Source organism: Gasterosteus aculeatus, chromosome X (assembly GCF_964276395.1).
Source record: "Gasterosteus aculeatus chromosome X, fGasAcu3.hap1.1, whole genome shotgun sequence".
In the NCBI taxonomy this organism is placed as follows: domain Eukaryota; kingdom Metazoa; phylum Chordata; class Actinopteri; order Perciformes; family Gasterosteidae; genus Gasterosteus; species Gasterosteus aculeatus.
In genome coordinates, this window is record NC_135698.1 from 14,634,056 (window position 1) to 14,656,065 (window position 22,010).

The following is a 22,010-nucleotide window of genomic DNA, read 5'->3' on the forward strand; positions in this document are numbered from 1 at the left end:
CAGTATTCCCAAAGTAAATACTTAATTTGAATGAACTCACTGTAATACATAATGATCAGAACCTATGAGTGTTATGATCACTGTTTATGAGTTGTTCTTAACAACCCAAGTGTACCAATAGCCAGTCAGCAGACTGAGTGAGATCATGTGAAGACCTTCCCAGAAGTGTTAGCGCATGGCACACCCACATCACTGCCTCTTGTGTACACAGGTAACCATGGAAAAGCTTGCAATCAACGCAGTGTGAGTCTTGAAAGCGGAGCGGGGAGAGGATTTCTGCACCACGGTACCGTACAGGAATACACTTTAGTATGCAAACCTACGTGTATTTACATATGTATAAAAGGTGTAGTCAAACAATTTATATTTAGAGAAAATAAATCTGTCACAAGCACATTATAATAATCATGTAATGTTAAAAGTAGTTGTTTATCATCAAGCAAACAGTGGAAATATTAAGGCTCATCATCCAAGAATAGCCAAACGCCTCAAGCTATCGGCCTTGTGTGAAAACCTATCCCTGAAGCCTGGGCGGACACGTGGGCAGACGAGGATTCTAACCTCCACCGTACAAAGGGAAGAGACATCTCAGATCCAGGAAGACACAATATGTTTAGACCCTCATACAGAAGTTCGAGTCCGTTTACCCTCACCTCGGACCTTGATATGTGGGACACCAAATCACGCTTTAGAGCTCAGGTAAAATCCAGATGGGGTATCTTTTTTTCTGGTAAGACATGTTGATCAAAGTGTAAAGTTTTTATTGTGTTTTCCGTCCTAGACCTCAGCATGGTGTGGCATGGCAACTGTTTCTGGGACAGAGTTCCTGTCTAGCACCAGCACCAGGTAAGGGGGAGATTTTTTGTTTTTAAGTAACAGACACATAGTCATTTTAATTTACAAGCGAGGATGAAAGAAGTTCTGGCTGATAAACTGAATGTATTCTAGCACATCTGGGAGCACTGGTGGCTTCAGACAGACTGACCCGAGTCTGAGGAAGTGGCAGTCATTGTCCCATCTGGTGTCTGGGGGTGCTACGCGTACCTTTCCTCCATCTCCGGGGGTTGAATTAAGGGCCGCCCGATGTGAAGGTAGCGTTAGACAAGCAGAAGGGGTGCAGTGGCTTCAGGATGCTCACAAGCATTTAGACACTCAGCTGGACCAACTGAGGACCAGAAATTCACAGCTGAACAAAAACATAACTACTGCACAACTACTTGACATGAAACATAAGGTAAGTTCAAACAGAAAATTAATTTTTAATGTCTATGTAAACAAATTCTATGCTGAAAAGTGTTTAATCTCTGCATTGTTTTATGACTGCACTCATGTACTTCGCCTCAGCTATCAGAAACAATGGGTGCTCTTGAGCAGGAGAAGGAGGCGGCTAAATTATCCAAGTGTGAGAAGGGTTGGCAACGTGAAGAGCTTCACGAAAAGTAAGTGCAGCAAAACACACGGACTGGAGAATTTGGAAGACTGAAAAAATATTGAGTTCTCATGCAAAATGTATTCACCAGGGTCCTGCAGCTGGAGAAGGACCTCATACAAATGAGGTGTACTTTGAAGAGAGGGAGCAGTGATCCACCAAATGAAACATTACCAATGATGCATGACGTCTTTCACAGACAGGTGTGTAAGCTTCATTCTTGTTTAAGAGAATAACTGTGTGTTCTAAATGATTTCCTTTTCTTTCTTTTCTCTGACAAACACTGCATTTACACCTAAATTCAGGAGAAGCAGAAGGTCGACGCGGAGCTCTGCAGGATGAGAGAGGCTCTGAGAGATGCGGAGGCCAGGTCAAAGACACAAGAAGAAGAACAAAACCAGGTTCTCCAAAAACTCCAGACAAAATCCAAAAGTCACACTGCAGTTGTCTGTTGTGCAGCCGTCCTTTTGTTTCAATCTTACACGTTATTGCACTGTGGGTCTTTTTTTCTGTGTTTTTAGACACAGAAACTGCTGTTGAATCAAATAGAGGAGATGAATCAACGACTACAGAATCACTGTGACATGGAAGAACAACTGAGTGAAGCTAACAACAAGATCGGTCAAGCGTGCCTGGTCGGTCTCCTGTCTCTCAATCAGTACTTTCTTTATCCTACAGATACATTTAAAATGTTGTAATAGGAATTGGAAATGGTATTTAAATCTTCTCACTCAGGATAAAGCCATCCTGTCGACTCATGTGCTTAAACTGGAGGATAACATAAAAGAACTAAAGGCCAAGCTGACAGAGGCACTGTCTGACAAAGATTACTTTATCAAGGTATGTTAAATAATCTTCCATTACAGCCACTTATATATCTAAATTTAAAAATAGTATGTGTTGGCAACATCACTGGCTTGTTGCATGTCTAGGAGAAAGCAGATCTGCAGCAGAGGGTCCTGGAGTTGCAGCTGCAGATGAACCAACCGAGTTCAGAGGGTTGTGACCCTTTGCCCAACAGTAACGAGCGGCATCAGGAAGCCGTACTAGTCAAAGTTGAAAACAAGGCTCTTAAAGAGGTTGAAAGCTTGAAGTGGACATCTTTTTGTAAAATTCCCCCTTTTCAGAATGCTTTGTTAAATGATCCTTGTTGTGTCTTCACGCCAGGCAAATGAAAAGCTGACACGTGAGCTAGAAATGATTAAACAGGAACTGAAAACATCTCAGTCTCAGCTACGGGAGGCAATGGCAGAGAGGGTTACCAGCTCCAGACAGATCACAGCCGTGGAGGCAGAACGAGCTCAGCTGATCAGGGAAAAAGAAGAACTGTTGATTAAAATGAATCAACCCGGACCTGATGAGTTAGAGAAGATGAAAGAAAAGTGCCGCCGGCTTAGGTGAGATGTTGAACAAGCACCAACATCTTCAATATTTGAAGAAGAACTCATTTTAATGTAGTGAAATGACCTTGTCTTTTATGAAATTTAAAAATAATCCAGGAAATCTGTGGGAGCTTTGGAGTTAGAGAAAGAGAAACTGCAGGATCGGTGCCAGCGTTTGGAGGTTGAGGTCCTCGAGAAGAGGGAGAAGCTACACCTGCAAGAGGAAGAACATCGGAAACAAGATGCAGTGAGAGTCCAGAGCAGCGAGGAGTTAAAAGCAACGGCCTCACACTGGGCAGAGAAATGGCAGAATGTGGCTTTGACACTGAAGTCCACACAGGAAGAGCTGGAGGAACACAAAAGGAACAACTCCAGGAGTAAAGTAAGACATCTTTTGAAAATGACTTTACTCTACATCAGTTCATTCAGACCAATCTAGGTTAAAAAATGAAACAAATCTACTCACAGCTACAAGCGGAAGCTTCACATCTGCCAAATAGTTTTTTTTTAACAATATTTTTTTTTAACAAAAGGATTCAGACTCACTTCTGAAGTTTGAGCTTGAAGCATGCAAACGAGAGCTGGAGAGGAGCAGGAGTCAGGCTCTGCTTCACAGTTATGAAGATAAAGGTAAATCAACGTATTGATCTGTGGCACCTGCAAATATTCATGTGTCTTTTTACTCTTAACCACAAGGAGGTGTTAAAGTGCTGTGCTCTTGTCTTTGCAGGCCGTGAAGCCTCGTTGCAAACTAAGGACACAGAGACGCAGACAGTGTGAGTGGATTTTCCAGGGACTTTAATTTTTAAAATGTACCATCAGAAAAATGCTCCAAATGAAATTGGTCTTTCTCTTTATCGTGTACACTTCATCAGCTTATCACAATCCCTTTTGTTATGGGAGCCGCCATCGGACTCCCACAGCAGCCAAAACAAAGCCCCTCAGGTAACGCAATGTTCCTTTCTCGCTGACCTCAATTTGAACCCACTGTTAAGGTGTGTGTGGGTGGTCGTGGTGGGGGGCTGAGTGGGAAGCGGTTGGGTGGAATAGTTTGTGTATGGAGTACTGACAGTAAATTTAAATGATTAATGAGTATGTATACAAAGTAGTGAGGCGCAAAGGCTGAAGCAAAAAGAAAGAGAGAAGCGACCGACGAGAAAGAGAGGCCTCTTTGAAAATCTGACCAATTAGTAGTTGTTTTAAAGACAAAGCGGTGAAAGTGGACGGGTTTTCATTGTTACTATATTAGGGAAGAAGCTTTCAAGCATCTAGAAAGAATGAGGGAGATGGGGGAAAAAATGGCTAAACTCAAAATTTCTGCTCTCGTTTTGGTCGCTATCCACCCAAAACAAGCAGAAGATAACTCTTCTTCATGTATTTTCCCCATGAACACTCATAAAAACAGCACTCTGAAGAAGATGGAGGCCAAGCAAATGTCTCAACCACTGACTCATCGAGGGCCCAGCTGGAAGGTTTGACCCAGCTTTAAAAAAAAAAAAACTGAAGATAGTGGGTTGATTTTCCTCACAGGCTCAGCTCCGAAAACGTTTTCCTCCTCATGTTTTCAGAGAGCAGGGGGAGGACGAACCAGCTGCAGCGGCAGGAAACTCCGGCAGTCCAGAAGCCTCAAACACTGGAGCAGCTTTACCCGGTAAACGTTTTGTGAGATCAACTGCTCTAAAGAGGGCCTCCGCTACTGCTGATCAACATGATCGATGACTACTGGTCCACAGGTTAAAGGCGAGGAGCCGTCTGCTGAAGGCAGGAAGAACCAAATTAATATAGAGACGGACCAGCAGCGGAGGATGGTCACTGAACAGGTATTTACTGCTTGATGCTAAGATAACACGTTTTATTTGAACACAGCAGCTCCATGGAGGGTAATGGAACAACTTTGGTTTGAATTGAAATATTGAAATAACTATGGATTGATTGCTAATGCAATTTTGTAATCTAAATTAATCTAAGATATCATGGAAACTATTGTTTTAGTATAAATTGATGACTTTGCTGCAACCCATAAGTAAATAAAATCCCCACTTTATCAGCTGATCAAATTACTGCTTAGAAATACTATAATATATAATTTTATGATATCTTCCTTCCCGCATAATGCCAACTTTTACTTTTCATAAAAATATTTTCATGCTAATATTTCAAGTTTTTGCTACTGCTACTTGACATTTTATTATGTCTAAACTAAGAGGGTGAGAAAAGTAAACATCCCCATATTGGCACTGTCTCTGTGAGCACGTTCATAGCTGGCATGAGTATTTAGCTCAAGGCACAATTCTGCCTCAGTAAAGTCCTGTGGGGCTTCCGAAGTTGATTTATACCTGTTGTAAATCCCTCTCAAAAGCAATGTCCTTTATCTTATCATATTTGTAGTTAAAGAGTCTATTTAGGGAGCAAGAAGGAAAGGAAGGAAAGGAGGTGGGACCCGTTCACAACAGCAACAGATCACCAGTAAGTCAGACTGGAGTCTCCTCTCCTCAAGACTGGTCCCACACGTCTAAAGTTGTAAGGGTAAGCAACCTCTCTGCACCACTGACAGAGATTTAAAAAAAAGATTGGACTAATCTGAATATATATGCAGAAAGATCTTGTTTTTCTTTTTTGTATTCAGAATCCAATGGACAGGAGGATCTGGCAGCAGAGCTCCGGTTTAATGCCAGTGTTCGAGGAGGACGAGGAGGGCAGTGACTGGCCGACAGGGGAGGAGGGAAAGCAGGAAGAAGAGGCTCATGCTGAGGATGACCTCCACAATCAGGTGAATGATGAATGGTAACATTCAGTCTAAACAGGCTTTATATATGCCAGAACTAAATCACCTAAAGAAAAACAGCCACCACATCGCTCAAGAGATCTGAATTAGCCTAACTGCATGTTTCATAAACGTAGTAGCAAGTGATGAAATTATCAGACGTACCTGCAAATTCCTTCATTACACACAAACAGAGTGTTTGCTAACGCCGGCTTCTGCTTCGATCAAAGAGCAAACAGCAGAGAGCTGTCAGCCCGGCTGCAAAACCACTTATGTGAAAATGTAGTTCAGCCATAATCTCACATATGACTCTTCCTGCTCTAAATAATCAGATTTAAAGGTGAGGAGTGAACCGGTTACATCCGACTCAAAGAGAAAAAGAGGATAGGAAAGAGTCACGTGTCACACAGTCTCGTATATGAGCTCATACGTGAGAACAAGTCAGTCACATCCAGATTCAATATGATGAACTCCGTATCCAAGCCATTTAAAAGTCTGAATGTCATTTGGTGCCAACAGAATATAAATTCAACTATTTCAAACAATCAAGGTCTGAATGTGAAAGAGCAAGTTGAACTTTACCATTAAATCATCTTCCATCGACAAAAATCTACAAAAAGAAGAATTAATAAAGAAAATGGAGTATACAAGGGGTCTTATCACACTGAAACCGTTCTCTCCTCTGCCAGATATCATCTTTGAGTGCAAAAATCTGCAATCTGAAGGCAAAAAATGTGAATCTTCTGCAAGGTGATGTTAAACACAAATCAGTGTAATAATTATTTGTGCTGTAATCTGTGCCATGTTTATGGTATGGAGCCTATAGGGAAACCATGGGAGTCATTTCTCTATCTCAGACAGGGAGCTATCCACCAATACCTGAATTGACTAAATAATATGGAGCGCGTTGTCAAATGAACTAGCTACTTTACTGGTGGACAGGTCCCTGATCTTATGTCATTTCTCTTCTTCTATCCACGACCTTCCAACTTCTGCATGTCTCAAAATACAGAATTCGTATGACATCTTGAAATTCAAATGTTTGTATTTTATTTTCCTCCATTCTCCCTGATTTAGCCACACTAACGTGCAAGCAACCCATTGAAGACTTCCCTCCTGCTGCAAAGAAACAGTCAGACAAGTCGTGTAGCTGTTCAGATAAGATTGACATGCATCAGGAAAGACCGCCCACCTTCCTTCCTGATGGAATATTCCTGGCTGAGCTTGTGGATATATCTAGCCCTGATGAAGATGAAGTGGAGGGAAAGGGAAAATAATGTGTTTTGTTAAGACTCCTGCATGGGTTAAACATTGCTTTATACTATGAAGTGCAATGAAATGATAGACCAGCATCTACAGGGCGCTTGCTGCCAACACTATGCCAACCTTTTACTTAAACGTATTTTAAGAACTTCACTTCAACAATTTCAACTTGGTGGGTTGGCTTATACTTATGATACACGTTTTAATAAAAGCCACCAAGCTTTGTTAGGCCAAAGTTTATGTTTATTTATATGATGTGATACGTTTCTATATGAAATCATTACAGATGCACCTGAGAGTATGTGTATGTTTTGGTTAAAGTAGTACAAGGTGGAGTGCTTAACCCCAAAATCCAATGAACATGAAAAAAAGTGAAAAGGTTGCACATTCCAGATTTAAAAGTCAACACTAACATTTCACATCACAATAAGAACATTTCTATTTCTTAAAGAAATAAAGATCAGTTCAATTGTCGTCATGTCTAAACGCTCATGGAATTTAGTCTGTTTAACAAATATATGGTTACCTTTAGAAATCCAAAATGTGTTTTAGCATTATTTAATGTGTACATATTGTGGCAAAAGGGGACCTTTGGTATCTTATTTTGTTAATACAGTACGTCATGTCCACTGGTCATGAAGCTTTTACAACACGCTTGTGTTTTGGTACCAGCGGGCCTGCTCCCCCTGCATGGCCCTCCAGTCAGCACGTCCTGCATCGCACCCGCAGCTCAGATTAAGACTTGACAAAGAACTTTATCTACTGGAGGCACCTACATTTACATTAAGTAGGAATGGGACATTTGCAAGCAGGATTGCAAATAAATACAGTTATCAATCTATGATGTGATTGCAATCTTGAGCTGCACAATTATAAACTCAAGCATGAGGGGAAGCTGATTGATGTCTCCCGGAGGAGGGTCAAAAAGGACAGAAGTATTCCACACAGTAACATAAGTATTAAATCCAAATGTTGTCCTTTGGGCATAGAAATGCACTTTGCCATAAACATGATACAAAATAAAAAGAGATTATCCATGTCGTAAAATCTAATGGACATGTTGTCTGCGATGAAAGTAATGCCTTGACAGGCTAATGCAAACAAAGATTAGATCTGTCCGAACAGAGATCAAGAGGAGATTGGAACATTTTCCAGAGGATTGTGAATAGTAAGGGATTAAATGAAAATGTCATTAAAAAAGGGATGATCTCCTGCTGCATTCAAGTTCTCTAAGACGTCATTTAATCCCCCAAACAATAAAAGCAAACATAGGGAATTACTTTACCTCTGCTCCAAAGGCGAAACTTGCCTTTGCACATGCATGCTTGCGTAATGTCGCCATAGCACGATGTCCTTACGGGATCTCCAAATCAAATAAGCATTTTTTCAAATTCAAGTGACATCAAACGTTGTTTTTACCTGTTGCTGCCAACGAGTGGACGAGGTGGACTAAGTAATATGCTCTGAAGACCTTGACTTTGATGTGACGGACCAGTGGCTGATACTGACGCAAAATAAAGATTAGCAGCTAAGCCCCTTAAACATCAGTGTGTCCTCTAAGATCAGACTCTGCAGTTAAAGAGCAGAGAGGAAAAACCCAATGAGCAGCAAATGAAGCATGTGGCTTGCAGTGTACAAAAATCACATAAATCAACAAAGGGGGAAAACCGAAAAGTTTAATTGCACTGACCACAGAGATCACATGTCCAACACTCAGAAACAGAAATACAGGCAAACAATATCAAAGTAGGCCTTGCAACATTCATTTCCATACCACCAATCTTAAAATGAAGGTCAACACTTGCTAACCTATGTTATTTAATACCCCGATCCCTTTTTTAGCTTCCACTTGTTTATGTTTAGCTCTTTCGCCAGATGAAATGGATGCTCGGCTCTCCAGTCTCTTCCTCCGCATTCCACCTCCAGTTCTCCCAGCGCGGTTGGAGCTTCCCGGGTGTATACTTCTATTCTCAGATCACACTTCTGGAGCTCCATCACGGAGCTCACCCTCAGTAGCAGCACCAGGCTGCGGCTCTCAGGACTTTGGGTGGAGGCCTGTACGGGACAGGGGTACAGAGGCGGAAGACTGCCCAGCACAGACGCATCCTGCAGCCTGTGGGTCGTCCCAGTGAGGTCCAGGACAGTCACTGCCAGCGTCTGCTGCTCTGGGGAGAAGGCCATCGTAAAATGGAGGCAGGGTTTTGACGATACTGGCATTTGGCAGCTGGCACCGGAGCCATAGCTCAACGGAGCCAGCGGGATTGGTTCCTCAGGCGAAGAAGCAAAGACAGAACTGGGACTGGTGAGCCTGCTGTGTTCATTGTAAGATAGTTTACCTCCCGTCACCATGCAGCGCCTCTGCAGAGCCTTGTATGTTTTGGACATCAGACCCAGTTTGGGAAATGAAGGCAGGGAAGTGTGACTGTGATGAATGGGTTTATAAAGGGGTGATATTAGCGGTGGTGTGCTGAGGCGGCGCGGGGAGAAATAAGACTTTGGCTGCTCCTTCTGTTCAGAACCAGCTCTAGCTCGTTTTGAAAACGACAGAGAGGCAAATTCCCTCTCCGAAGGGGTAGGGCTGGGGAAAGTGGAGGGGTACTCCACTATGTCGCCATCCTGTTCCCCGTATTTGTGCGCGGACGCTGTCATCGATGCCGAGGGAGGCGGGATCTGGGCAAAGGTCACAGGTTCAGCGTGAGCTGGTGCTGATGTCACAGGGTCTGATGACACAGGGTCTTTGTCTCGCACTGCACAAATCCTACTCGTCCTGCAGCACAGAATACATCCCAGGACCAAACACAGACAAAATACTATCAGGCCAACCAGAAGAAGAATTTGGAGGTGAACTGTAGACACAAACGAGAATAATAACAGCAATTTAGAATCTGCTTATCTTGATTACATAAAACAGACTATATATCATTTTACCTCATGTTTCTGAAAGCAGTGACACAATTTTTCAAATCAAAGTTCTGTCAATGGAGGGGTTTTTTCAAATCTTTCATAAATCACGTCCCCATTTGTGAGTTGACACATTGCACCACATTTAAAAAATATATTTTAAGGGAACTTATCCCCTAAGAGCATACCTTCCAGTTGTTTGGTGAAAAGGACCTGCACCAGAAGCCAGAAGAAGAGTATGATCATGATGCCCTCAATCATACCCTTACAGCAGAACAGCAGCACAGACTGCCACAGAGGCTGACCCGGGTACTCCTCATCGTGGTACGGCATCGTTCCAACAGTGTGCTGAAGGTTTGGTCCCGGTGGAGAAGATAATTAGTTTGACTTATGAAAACATTATCTGGCTTTCAGTGTTGGAGATATCTCCTCTCGTGAGTCTGCGTGAGTCAATCCAGGGCATCGTTTTGAGTGCAAAAGTCACAGAGGAGCAAAAACATCTTGAATATTTAGAATCCTAAGTTTCAGCTTTGAGTAACAAAGTGAGTATCAAAACCTGCAAACTATATGTTTAAAAAAAGGATTTCTCACTTAGCTACAGTCAAGCAATGTTCAGCAGACACGTATGTCTTTCCTGGCTCAAAATTGAAAAGAAAACCTCCTGATGTCCCTGCTTGCATAGAGTATATTCCCGTTTTCAACCCGTTACAGTGATCTCATCTGCAGAGTGATTTGACCGGTGTTATTTTCTCCCTGGCGGGCGGGGACTGTGGGCGGAGATATTATCTCCTATAATACCGCTAAATTGTTCCTGAATCATCTTTTTTTCTACAGTGTTCCAGATGTCAATGCAGCAGTCTCACTATAGATTAACTGTCCTAACGGTAAATCCGTCAAACACATGCCCCGCCCTCTTCCTCTGACCTATAATCTCTTATCTCCATTAGTATTACCTGTCACGTCGGTCTGCTGCAAAGTTCAAGAATTAACTCTGGATATGGACTCTTTCTGTGCTTCCTCTTCCACAGACACAATGTGTTTCTCTTTCACTTTTTAAACCTCATCTAATGTCAAGTGTCACAGTTCACATCAAAACCACAATTACTAATTTGCGGTGTCAGCACGGTCACAATTAGGTACACTGTTTAAATGACAATAAAAATTCAGCAGAGATTTTTAAAGAAATTAATCTCTTAATTCTTCAATAGTTCCGTTTCTTCATTGAAAACGTTACAACTACTGTGAGGAGCTTTCATATTTGTTGATCTGTATCCATCTGGATCCGCTGCAAACTGAGCAGAAGGGATTTGACCAAGCGGTACCGCCAACAAGCGTTAATATACAAGAAGACGGTTCCATTGTTAAAACTTAATTTTATAGAGGCAATACTACCCCCGTCTGGCCACTCTTTTAGAGAATATATGTTTTTTGTTATCTACTCTACGATTTTTAGATGCTTAATGGCTATGACATAGAAAAATACCGCATTACAAAACAGTCATGAAAATTACGCAAGAGTGCATTGGTGAAAATAACTTAAAATGTCCAAAGTAAAAGTGAGCGCTATACTATTAATGTGTTATGTGTTATAGTTGGTTAAGATGGAGCAAATTAACAATGCATGATATTTATAAAATGAAACGTGTTTCTATGTAAAGATAATGTGTAGACACTGCGGCTGCCAAATAAATGCAGTGGAGTGAAACATGCAATATGGATTGAAAGTAGAAGTATGTCTCATGAAGTGTATGTGTGTTTCAGTTATTCACACATTGTATAAAAGGTTATTAACATTATTATATTTCTAAGGGAATCACAAGGGTACCATTGAGGCTAAAAAAGAAGTCTTTCTACAGCACACAATATTATTTTATTCTTCATGAGCACATGTCCAAGAAATACAATTTCTAACCAAAGACCAAAACAGAGTTTAACATAATCCTGATTTTAAGTTCACAGTGACATGTGTCTGCATGATTGATAGGTCTACTTGATTGTCCACATAGGGTATATTCCAGCAGATGGCTGATCCACCACACACTGCTTTAAGTATTGCATATTTCTCTAGAGGAATGAGGTAGAACTGTTTCAGTGTTCACTTGTCAAAATCTTGAGGTCGATAGGGATACATTCTCTTTGTTTATGCAAATATATAGTGAGATATAGTTTAACATGGACAAGTCCAGAGTACATTCCTGGGTCCAGAATAAATCCAGATACTTAGGAACATAAGAAGTCAATTCAGGTAAATGTTGAATTACTTCATCTTACATAAAATTCCCAGCAACTTTCTGGCCTTTTTTAATTCAAAACTGACATGAAAAAAAAAAGGTTCTGGAAATTTTGAGGCGAAGCCAAATGATTAAATAAGTGTTAAATGAAAACACAATACAGTACATACACAATTTCAACCAAACTGCAAAAAATCAATGTTTTAGATAATCCCTGAAAGCTGCTATGAAAAAAAATAAACTATGAGGTTACAAAAGGTACAAAACAGCTTCAGAAACGTTGTTACAGAAGGGAGCTATGACATTGAGCGAAGGCTTTTTTGGTCTTCTTAAGCTGCACTTTTGGTGACCACACTTTTCTACATGGGAAAAGGCAGCTACAACTATTATAATAAGCTATAAATGCATTGGACAACAAGGCTTTAAAGACACTTCTGAACAAACCTTGTAACGCCCTTTAGACACGAATGCCACATTATAATACAGAAAAGCTTCTAACAGGTCACTATGATCTGAATTTAAATTATGTTTAATGTGCACGCCTTTCAGGTCAAACAGCCATGTCCCCTTGACAAATATGAAGCACATTAAATTGTAAAAATGGAAAAAAGACTGCACTGCTTGAGTGAGGTCAACTAGTACAACTAGAGGTGTACAAGTAAAAAGCAGTATAGTTCATGCCTGACCAGAGAAGTATGCATATTGCAAATGTATTATTTGTTATTTAGAAAGATTTAAAGACCAGCGAGGCTTAATGTGGTCCCTTTGAGGAGGAAGACGAAGATGAAGAGGAGGGACTGTGCGAGGAGGACATGGCACTGAAACCATTCGTTCCTGCCATAGTTACGTTCTGTGACCCTATAGGAGCAGCTGACTTTTGAGCAAACAGCATTCCTGCAATACAGAAATCAGACAGAAGAATAAAGTTAAAACAAATGAGCATGACTTTATTGGAACACATTGCATGTCTAGTGCTAGGTGGAATTTGAATGCATTAACTACGTTATATCCTAAGGAATAAAACATTTAGTGCTGCAGTTGCACAATGGTGAAACTGATTGAAAACAAATAAAAAGACAGGGTTATTAAACGGAACGCTTCAGCCTTTTGAAAAATACCCAAATTTACCTCTGGATTTGAGTTGGATGGGCTGAAGAACGGGCTGTTTTCAGCTTTTATACTTCCGCTTTGCTAAACTTTTCTTGTAAACTGAGAACTATCAGAGTAAACCAAGTTTCTATTATGAAATGAACTGCAGTGTGTACATGTGCAGTCACATCCCCACAGACTTGGGTTTGGTTGAATTTTAAATGTAGATTTAAAATTAACTATGAAGATATCATTAAAGAAATCCATTATTTGATAAATTATATAATTGGTTCTTTTCATAAAAAAAAAAAACACCAAAAAAGGTTGACTTGTTAAAATGTAATTCCTCACCTGAGTAAACGGTGCCATTGACCTCCACAGACACACTGATACTTGCTGCTCCATTAGTGGAGAGACTCAGAGACAAATCCTGTTTGCTCTCTGTGGGGCAAAAAGAAAATGGACTTTGTGGACTGTCCCAAAATCATGTTAAGTGATGACAGGCCATTTGTCATTACAGCGAAGACCACTTACCGTGTCCATTGTTCAGTTTGTGGTTCATAGGGTTGAATTGAGATGCCAAGGCCAGGAAGTTTTGTTGGAGGGCTTGCTGCATGAGGCGCTGCTGCTCCTCCGCCATCCGCATCCTTTTCTTCTCTGGACCGTTGGCTGCAGCAGCTCCTGCACCTCCAGGAGCTCCTCCAGCTCCTCCACTTCCTCCAGCTCCTCTCTCCAGCCTCTCTCTGAACTGCTCCAACGACACAGCTTGTGCATGCTGCTGCTGCCGGCCCAGGGGTCGGCTGGGCAACACAGGGGTGGACAGCTCATCTGATTAATAGAAAAACAGTGAAGATTGTTTTAAAACAGGTAAGATACAACAACGCGGACTGTTTTGACGGTGAAAGAAACGGTCAAGTACCGACGGGCCTTCTTTGAGACGAGATTGGTGCACAAAATAAGAGGGGAAACGCAGCACAATTGTGTCATACCGTACCGGTGTTTCTCTTGAGATTTGAGGTGGCGCACGTACTCAGGCCGTTGTGTCCGGTCGGGGGGGTTTGCATGGTGGGGGAAGAGAGGAGGGCCAGTGAAGTGGAGCTGGGGGAGGGCGAGTAGCGGTATAGACTGTTGGTGTAGCTGGGACGTCGACCTTCTCTGCGGTTGCTGTCGATGGCGGCCTGCAGCTCTCCTGGAGAACTCAGACCCTTCTTCTCGCACTCAAATGGGTAAAGATACTTCATGTACCTGCAAAAAGGTTCCCAAATTGGTCAATCTGGTGCAAACAAGCACTATATTATATAAAATAAAAATAACCTGGGTGTAAAACTTCAAAGACACTTTAGATGAGAGACAACTACTAGATTATATAATAATTTCTCCAAAATGATATGTATATATATAAATATAAATAAATAAGAGATATATATCAATCATTTCAGTATATTACATTTTAAATAATTTCAAACTTTTTGAAACTACATTTCAAGGTATTTGTCTCTGTCTTTATATTGGAGCACATTATATTCTCTTAATTGTTCCTGCAGACCACATTTATCAATGCAACAGATTCTGATATGAATGGGAAAGACACGTACTGGGTGCGGAGGGTGAAGGCCGCGCTGGTGATGGATGTGGGGAGGTTGAGACCTTTGGTGATCTCCCTCCAAATCTTCTTGTTGATCACCTCCACCAGGCCTCCCTTCTCTGTCACAAGTTTATAAAGCTTGTACAGGTCCAGCACCTGCTTTGCCATGATGGGGATGCGGTTCACAGGAGTTCCTGAATGAATAAGAAGGACACAGTCGTCCTTTAAATCCAATGAGATGAGTTTATAGTCTTTGAATTCTACTGAGAAATTGTCTTAAAATACGAAAGGACAAAGGAAAACAACATACTCTGATTTACACACCTTAGGGTCTAAGGTTAAGTTAGATAATATGGCTTAGCATGTATAATCTGTGTGGATAGACTTCTCTAATGGAGCTCATTTCAGATAGATGGGGGTGGGGACCATTCCACAGCAGCTCTGTTGCTGCATTGATTCGGGCGCAGGGGGGAGGGGCAATCTTAGAGACAGCAGGGCCTGCCAATCACAGGGGTTAACAACTAACCCGTGCAATCCTGACCTGACGCAAAGCCAATTAAGCAAGGGGGCTAAAAGCAATTGTAGAACAGAGATTCATTTGTGCTCAAGATGAACCTGTGTCACAGACAAACATGTTCCATTACCACGACCGTCGCGCACATGAACAAAGATTGCAGACAGCATCGTGCTGCATCTACTTCCGTTCGAGATGTGTTGACGAATTAATAATTAAATCAGTCAGTTCTATATGGTATTTAAAAAGAAAACTGCTTAAAACCAGCATGTGGTTTCATTCAATTGCTGAAAATTCTCAAAATACTCAACTGTCTTACAGCTACTCACAAAAACATAAACAAAGACTCCAACTCTGAATTTTACCTCGTATCTGCATGAAGACAAAGAGGTCATCAAGGAACTCCTTCCGTTGTGGGTCATTATCCAGTTCATATAGCTGTAAACAACAACAAAAAACACATGAGGAACGAGCTAATCCCTTTACTCGGAGGGAATTTCAGTCATTTTCTCATTTGCATGCATCTTCTAAACCTCCTTACCTTGGCAAAGTCCCTGGATGGTTCTCCTCTTATTTTTCCGCCTTCATTTTCCTCAGCCCACATGCCATTCCCTCTCTGAAAACATACGCATCGTAAGAAACATTAGTCAACCGTTTGTCCACCAGATTGTCCTGCATGTTCATTATATGATGCAAAATGGTACCATAGTCCACACACACACACACACACAGCTCTGAGGAGAGCATTTTAAACTTCATGTATGTATGTCACATAGCATTGTGCCACAAATAGAGAAAAACTAGCTTGTCCAACTGGATCTCATGTTTCCATCACTGCTGGAGACGATAAGTCCCTGTGACGACATTGATCCCGGGAACTAATACCAATTGTAACCTTTCCCAATAAAAAAAACCAAACATGTTAAGTGAGTTTTTGTCTAATGGTAAAAAGGTGGTTCACGTCGCTGACTTTGTAGCTACTAATAACCCCTCTGTGTCACTTCCCATATAATGAACTAGCGGTTTACAGTAAATAGTCTATGTTTACCGTATGCATGGTGATTTTGAGTTTGTTCTTTCGTTTTTATGTCTGGACTTCTTTTGTATACTTCATGACTTTTCTTTTCTCTGTGTATTTAACTTTTTTCATAGTGTCAACAGGGGAGCTGTTAATTTAAACAAATAGAAATAAGAATTAATGCCAACGACACTCGTTAGATAGTTTAACGGACATTCCTCCCCTCCCCCGTCACTAAAGGGGAGTGGAGAGCAGCCTGCATGCTAAAGCCTGCTGAGAAGTTATTGTCCCAGAGACTGATGCAAGTGGGAAAATAACACATGCTTGATAGAACATTCTTAAGAATGGTCCTTCATTAAAATTCAATCATTGTCTTTTCTATCCTTGTTCCAAACAGGCGTTACAAATCATTAAAATGAAGGACTATGCTGATTGCATGTTTTCTGCGTAGGTATCGACCAGCGTTTGCCTGCAGAGCACTTATGAGGGCTAAAAACTTTACGTGAACATGTTTCATATTAAAACAAGCACGTGTATTATCCAAAACAAAATGTGTTTTTGTATGCGACAGAATCAAATGAGTCGGTTGTCAATCTTGGGTTGTATAAACACAAGACTGTTTTTGTCTGCCCTTATAACAACATTACTTGTTAAAGGCATTTGAGTGCATCACTTTGTCCATTAATCACCTTCCCTAAACGCTTGTTGTGGCAACTGATCTCACCTGGGGTTTATACTAATAACGCCAATCACATTTCACACTTTGAGCTACAAAACGCATGAGAACTAACGACTTGTTGATTCGAGTCCGGCTGTGACTCTCCTCTTGCTTACAGTCAAAACACCATTCAAGCACACAAAGCGACATAAAATAATAACCCAGAGGTTCTGCTAAGAAGCATCAGGGATCATTTAAAAGGTATTTAAAACCGTTACAAGTCAATCTTTTATCCGTAATAGCCAATGATAATGTACATCTAATAGTTTGAGCGAACCATTTTAACCAGCTTTCCCTTTCAGCCAAATGTTTGTGTCTAAAATCACAACACAGGTTATACAGCAACTTCAAAAACTCTGTTTTCTAGATTCATACCGATAAATACAGAAGCCAAGTTGCTCCTGTAGGTGGGAACCACGGTTTTGTTTAGTTGTGAAACTACTTAATATATAACTGTTTGTATCCATTTTACACACACACACACCGCTGCCTCTGTGGTGGCACCGCTGTTGACACATCTAATGGCCTCAGCTTAGAAACATCTGATAAAGGACTTCTACTCCCCCAGCAGAGAGCTTATTGATGTGAAGGTAGATAAACATCCCAGTCTTTTCACCATGAAATGGAAATAAAACCCTTCCCCCCTCTTATTGATGAGCGAGTGGGACCTACTGCGGCTCTATTAACAAAGAGCTTTCAGTTAATTGCTCACACATTTTTCATTCTGCCCTGGGAATCCTGATAGTATTCAGTATGTAGGTCAGGAAAAGGTTTCCTTTGTTTTGTTAAAAAAGGTTGGATTTGATTGAATAATATAAAACCATTTATAAAAATCTGGTTAATACATATAAAAATAAAGTCGTCTATCCAGGCAGTCTAGATAAGAAACAAAAACAAATGTATTTACTTTCAGGACATTTAAAAATCAGTTTTAGTGAACGCAAAGTGCCTCTTTTAATGAGATGTATTATAATATTCAGCTGATACAGCACAGCTGCAGTGTAAACATATCAAATAAATAATCCAAATCAAATTATCAGGCCTCTAATCAACCGAAAACGCTCGCTGTGCGGGGAACTGGGACTCAGAGCAAACAGGGGCCATGAGACAATTAAGGGTGGACAGTGACTGAACAATGTCTGCCATCAGGGTGAGGCCACATGTTCTAAAGATGTTTGTTTAATTAAATTACTGAAAGGAAACGCTAAATTAGTAAGAGGGGGACGATATTATGCTCTCCATGCAATCATTTCAACCAGCCATCGTTAACTTGCAAGACCTTTTTTTAAACTAACAAAGCTCATTTATCTTACATGCATGTTACAAAAAACTGCAAGAGTCCCGTTTTGAAATTCAAACCGAACACTGCTAAAGTGAAGAAAATACAAGTAAGCAATGGTAAAAAAAAAACTTTTTAGGTAAACTGAACACAGATGAAACAACAAACGTTCACTACTCTGGCTGTTGTGTGCCGGTTTGACAAAAGAAAATGTAATTCTCGCTGTATAATGTATTGATCACTTGCAGTTAAATTAAGCATCCATTAAGTGTTGCCAAGCAACTGCTAAATTATGTAACGCAATCGCATGAGATGTATCAGCAATGAGGTTTCTGAGCGAGTGAGTCGTTTTGAAAGAGCTCAAAAGTCTCAATGGGTCACTTCTCCCCAAAACACTCACTAAATAATCAACAGGAGATTTGCAAAACTGACAACATAACAGGCCTTTCTGCTCCAGTGAAAGTACACAGTAAGTAAACCTTACGAGTAGCCATTTGCTGTGAGGCACGAACCCAGCTGTCCTTCTGGCCACAAGCCCCATTAATCAGAATGTTTTGTATTGAAGTGGGGCCTTTTAAAAAGGTAACCACACACACACTCTCTGAACTCTATATAAAATAAATCTGTCTCAGGGTCTGAATTGACCCTCTGTTTCCAATCAGTTTCCAATCAGTAGTCAAACGTATCGGCTCGAAAGCACTCATGAATAACTTCATCTCATTTTAAAGTAGATCTGTCTGATCCAATGAGAAAGGGGTTGAACTGAAAAATTGCAGGTTAAGGGGACAATTCCTTACAGCAGTTAACCCTTGAAGTAAACCGCGTCCGTAAATATACACTTGAGGCCATTTCATTAATCCCCTGCTCTCATTTGGACGGGCCTGAGCCCCCCGCTTTGAACGGTTGGGATTGGACAACAGCCAAGACCAATTAGCTCAACCAGTGGTCAGGTCGCTCTGTTTGCAAGAGTGTGAGAAATGAGGTGCAGCACGGCAGAAGGAGACATCCGTGGCCCGGTCAGTAATTAAACACTATCAGGTTTGGGCATCTTGCCAATGGGAAATGCTCCCTAACCACACATGTGAGCGGACGGGAGGAAGAGCGGGCAGCAGTTGACCTCCCAGCAGGAAGAAATCAAGAATCGACAAGTTAGAACACGCACCAGCATGATGTTCACAAATCGATAAAGAAGAGACAACGGGATCTGTAATCGATGACAGGAAGTGATCACTATGAATGATTGCCAAACAGTCCAGCAAAGAAAAACAATAATTAATTTAATTGGGCATCTTACTTGTCTCAGTGGCTCATCATAGCCCCAATCAGCCGAGCCGTTGGGGGAGGTGAAGTTGGGTTTTCCTGCAGGAGACAGAAGCGCCTTCTCCTCCTGCTCCTGTTTTATGGCTGAAGGCGGAGATTCTGACATTTCCTTCACAGCAGACGAGTGAGCTGTGGAGTAGGGAGTCAAAGGGAAGCCTACGACCTGCTGGAACCCAGGCTTCTTCACTTGCTGAGGAGGCCCGTCCCCTACCTCCCCTACCCCCTCTTCCACCTCGTCGTTCTCCTCGGGCTCTACCATTTCCGGCTCCTCCTCATCAGAGTCTTCATCTTCCTCATCTGGATCCATTCTGGTGATACGTCCGTTCAAAGCCTGGTGGTCTGCTTGATAGGTCTGATCCACTGAGGAGTCAGAGGCCCTCGCTGCAGCAGCGTGTTGAGCAAGCAGGAGCTGGGCGTGAAGAAGATGCTTCTCTTGAAGGTTCATCTCCAGTTTGGCCCCATGTTGTCTCTGCAGCTGCTCCATCACCGCCTCCAGCTTAACCCCAGCATTACTGGCCTGTGGACACCCGACTGAACTGCCCGCCTCGGATAAGCTCGACTGTGGATGAAAACATTTATCTTTTTATACCACCAACCTATTGAGAAATATTGGTGTATTTGCATATACATGGTGCAGGACATGTAAAGTCTTATATAATAAAGCATAAGAAGGCTCATTTAGACAAATTAACCTAATGTGTTGTTTACCTATTTAGTACATTGTCTGAATAAACGTATACATATTTCTTTTGGAATAGTAAACAATATAAAAGTAATGTAAAAGGAAAGAGAAGCAGTCTGAACCACAGAACGAGGTAATGGTGGATTAAAGTGAGATTAAGCTGTATGATTGACGCTAATTACATTTATTTTTGGTGAAAATATATTCGTTGCAGAATAAATAAGTTCTGTATCCTAACTATGTTGAAGGCTACCTAAATATGAAGGGATTAGTGTCATCTTATTACACTAATAGTTTTTAAAAAAGAAAATGCTTCCACAGAACAAATGCAAAACAAGGCCTACACTAATAATCGTGAAAGACGCTTATACTAGTTCAAAAATAAATTCGATGAAGGTCAAATGGTCGTAAAAAACTGCCGATTAATCGCTATTTGCTTGGTTAAGAGTAACAAACGCGAGTGGGAGCGTTTCCGAAGACCCGTCGACACTCACCATTTGCGCCTTTGAGTAATCCATCATCGTCAACAGGTCTGTCCTAGTTGTTCCTTCTTCCTTCCGGCAGGAATTAATCGCATGATCCGTTTCCCTTTTCAAACCCGAAAAGAGATTCCTCTGGTGGACCGTGGCTCCGTGTGCGTTAGAAGCCGGCGCAGGTCGCAGTCCGGGCGGATCGGAGGTGGAACTGGAGGAGGGGTGAAACCGCTGTGCGCTTTGGCTCCGTGGTCCCTGCGCACGGAAACTCAAACATCTCTTGATTGTCTTTGACTGAGTGGCAAACACCCCCCGACGCGCATGAATGAAAGGCCCGCCCCGCGCGTAAAGCTCGTAAAGTGGGGTTTTCTTCCCCGCATTTCCGTGGCAATATACCCACCCACTTCACGTAGCCGTCCCACCCACTGGTCTTATCCCACTGGAATGGTTGTTGAGATAACGCGGACTCTACTGCAACAAAAATACATTTGAGTCCGGAGCCGTTTCACTCACTTTGCAATTGATCCCTAAAGCCACAGCACACTCCCAATGCTAACACTTCCCAGCAGGTAGCCCTAGTTAGGTATACTTTATCCCGTGTCTCTGTGGGGCAGGCTTAAGAGCATTTAGCAAAAGGTGCGTAATGCAGGCGGTCAGAGGTCATCCTTCGGAGGGTCTATTTTCATCTGGGTCATGGTGGATAATAACCATCAGAGGTATGTAATGGTATGATGCACTCTCACCCAGTGTTTAATGGTTTCAGGGAGCTTAAACCACAAATAAGGCTTCTCTCTTTCGCTTGGCAAAGACTTAAACGGAAATTTTGTATACAAGGGACAATACTGGAATCGTGCTTAGGTAACGCCTCTCTACAAAACCCAAGGTAGCGTGGGGGAATTTACATGACTGGATTGATTAAATGTTAAGAACAAAATACATTTTGATGTCAATTCATATCATTAAGCTCAGGAGGGCTTAGCAAGACACTTTTCCTAAAATGAGAAATAAACCACACAGCTCATTAACACAAGCTGGTAAATATGGTTTCAAAAACGGGGGAAACATACTAAACCCATCCCTGTCAAATAAGTTCAATTTGATGGAACATGTTCTAGTGCAATTTAACAGGATTTAACATTCATGGTTTCTTTTTACTTGCAACAAAGTCAAAGTAGAGGGTGAGAAAAACTTTGAATTGCCTTTATCATAAATATTTGAACTAGCTGGTTAAATAAAGATCAACATTTGTCCTTTTAAATCCCGTGAATGTACAGGAAGATGTTACCACCTGCTGGGCATTGCTGCCTGTCGCACCTCCTCCGGTGGCAATGGGTCAGCTGCAGGGTCATCAGCCAGAAACAA

At 41.6% G+C, this 22,010-nt stretch overlaps 3 protein-coding genes across 4 annotated transcripts; 1 reads left to right on the forward strand and 2 right to left on the reverse strand.

The window, feature by feature from the left end:
- The first annotated feature begins 153 nt into the window (after nucleotides 1-153).
- Nucleotides 154-7,380, forward strand: LOC120809839 (uncharacterized). Its single transcript, XM_078082896.1, has 22 exons — nucleotides 154-286; nucleotides 527-699; nucleotides 782-846; nucleotides 949-1,234; nucleotides 1,345-1,439; nucleotides 1,521-1,632; nucleotides 1,735-1,830; nucleotides 1,951-2,064; nucleotides 2,165-2,269; nucleotides 2,362-2,508; nucleotides 2,597-2,826; nucleotides 2,929-3,193; nucleotides 3,345-3,441; nucleotides 3,542-3,587; nucleotides 3,687-3,756; nucleotides 4,217-4,283; nucleotides 4,380-4,462; nucleotides 4,545-4,631; nucleotides 5,200-5,337; nucleotides 5,438-5,581; nucleotides 6,265-6,325; nucleotides 6,653-7,380. The coding sequence occupies exons 2-22, from the start codon at nucleotides 610-612 to the stop codon at nucleotides 6,850-6,852; spliced, it is 2,598 nt and encodes an 865-aa protein (XP_077939022.1). The 5' UTR covers nucleotides 154-286; nucleotides 527-609; the 3' UTR covers nucleotides 6,853-7,380.
- Nucleotides 7,381-8,493: 1,113 nt separating this feature from the next.
- On the reverse strand, nucleotides 8,494-10,473 carry syt18b (synaptotagmin XVIIIb). Its single transcript, XM_040163663.2, has 2 exons — nucleotides 9,928-10,473; nucleotides 8,494-9,684 (listed from the first exon to the last, which is right to left on the reverse strand). The coding sequence occupies exons 1-2, from the start codon at nucleotides 10,070-10,072 to the stop codon at nucleotides 8,657-8,659; spliced, it is 1,173 nt and encodes a 390-aa protein (XP_040019597.1). The 5' UTR covers nucleotides 10,073-10,473; the 3' UTR covers nucleotides 8,494-8,656.
- Nucleotides 10,474-11,586: 1,113 nt separating this feature from the next.
- On the reverse strand, nucleotides 11,587-21,170 carry LOC120809672 (AT-rich interactive domain-containing protein 3B). 2 transcript variants are annotated; one of them, XM_040163662.2, is made up of 9 exons: nucleotides 20,670-21,170; nucleotides 19,468-20,052; nucleotides 15,700-15,774; nucleotides 15,524-15,596; nucleotides 14,655-14,838; nucleotides 14,090-14,304; nucleotides 13,594-13,887; nucleotides 13,411-13,500; nucleotides 11,587-12,864 (listed from the first exon to the last, which is right to left on the reverse strand). In XM_040163662.2, the coding sequence occupies exons 1-9, from the start codon at nucleotides 20,694-20,696 to the stop codon at nucleotides 12,722-12,724; spliced, it is 1,686 nt and encodes a 561-aa protein (XP_040019596.2). In that variant the 5' UTR covers nucleotides 20,697-21,170; the 3' UTR covers nucleotides 11,587-12,721. The 2 variants fall into 2 exon arrangements, with proteins under 2 accessions (XP_040019596.2, XP_040019595.2); XM_040163661.2 differs by having other exon boundaries at nucleotides 14,054-14,304.
- Between the last annotated feature and the right edge of the window lie 840 nt (nucleotides 21,171-22,010).

What these genes read in the sequence shown, in the direction of transcription:
- LOC120809839 (XM_078082896.1), top strand. Translation starts at nt 610, where the DNA reads ATGTTTAGACCCTCATACAGAAGTTCGAGTCCGTTTACCCTCACCTCG. An exon ending in CGTGAAGAGCTTCACGAAAA is followed by an intron (nt 1,440 to 1,520) that starts GTAAGTGCAGCA and finishes TGTATTCACCAG; the next exon opens with GGTCCTGCAGCTGGAGAAGG. An exon ending in ACACGTCTAAAGTTGTAAGG is followed by an intron (nt 5,338 to 5,437) that starts GTAAGCAACCTC and finishes TTTTGTATTCAG; the next exon opens with AATCCAATGGACAGGAGGAT.
- syt18b (XM_040163663.2), bottom strand. Translation starts at nt 10,072, where the DNA reads ATGCCGTACCACGATGAGGAGTACCCGGGTCAGCCTCTGTGGCAGTCT. An exon ending in TTTCACCAAACAACTGGAAG is followed by an intron (nt 9,685 to 9,927) that starts GTATGCTCTTAG and finishes TTGTGTCTACAG; the next exon opens with TTCACCTCCAAATTCTTCTT.
- LOC120809672 (XM_040163661.2), bottom strand. Translation starts at nt 20,696, where the DNA reads ATGATGGATTACTCAAAGGCGCAAATG. An exon ending in GCCTTCACCCTCCGCACCCA is followed by an intron (nt 14,305 to 14,654) that starts GTACGTGTCTTT and finishes ACCTTTTTGCAG; the next exon opens with GTACATGAAGTATCTTTACC. An exon ending in CAAACTGAACAATGGACACG is followed by an intron (nt 13,501 to 13,593) that starts GTAAGTGGTCTT and finishes TTTGCCCCACAG; the next exon opens with AGAGCAAACAGGATTTGTCT.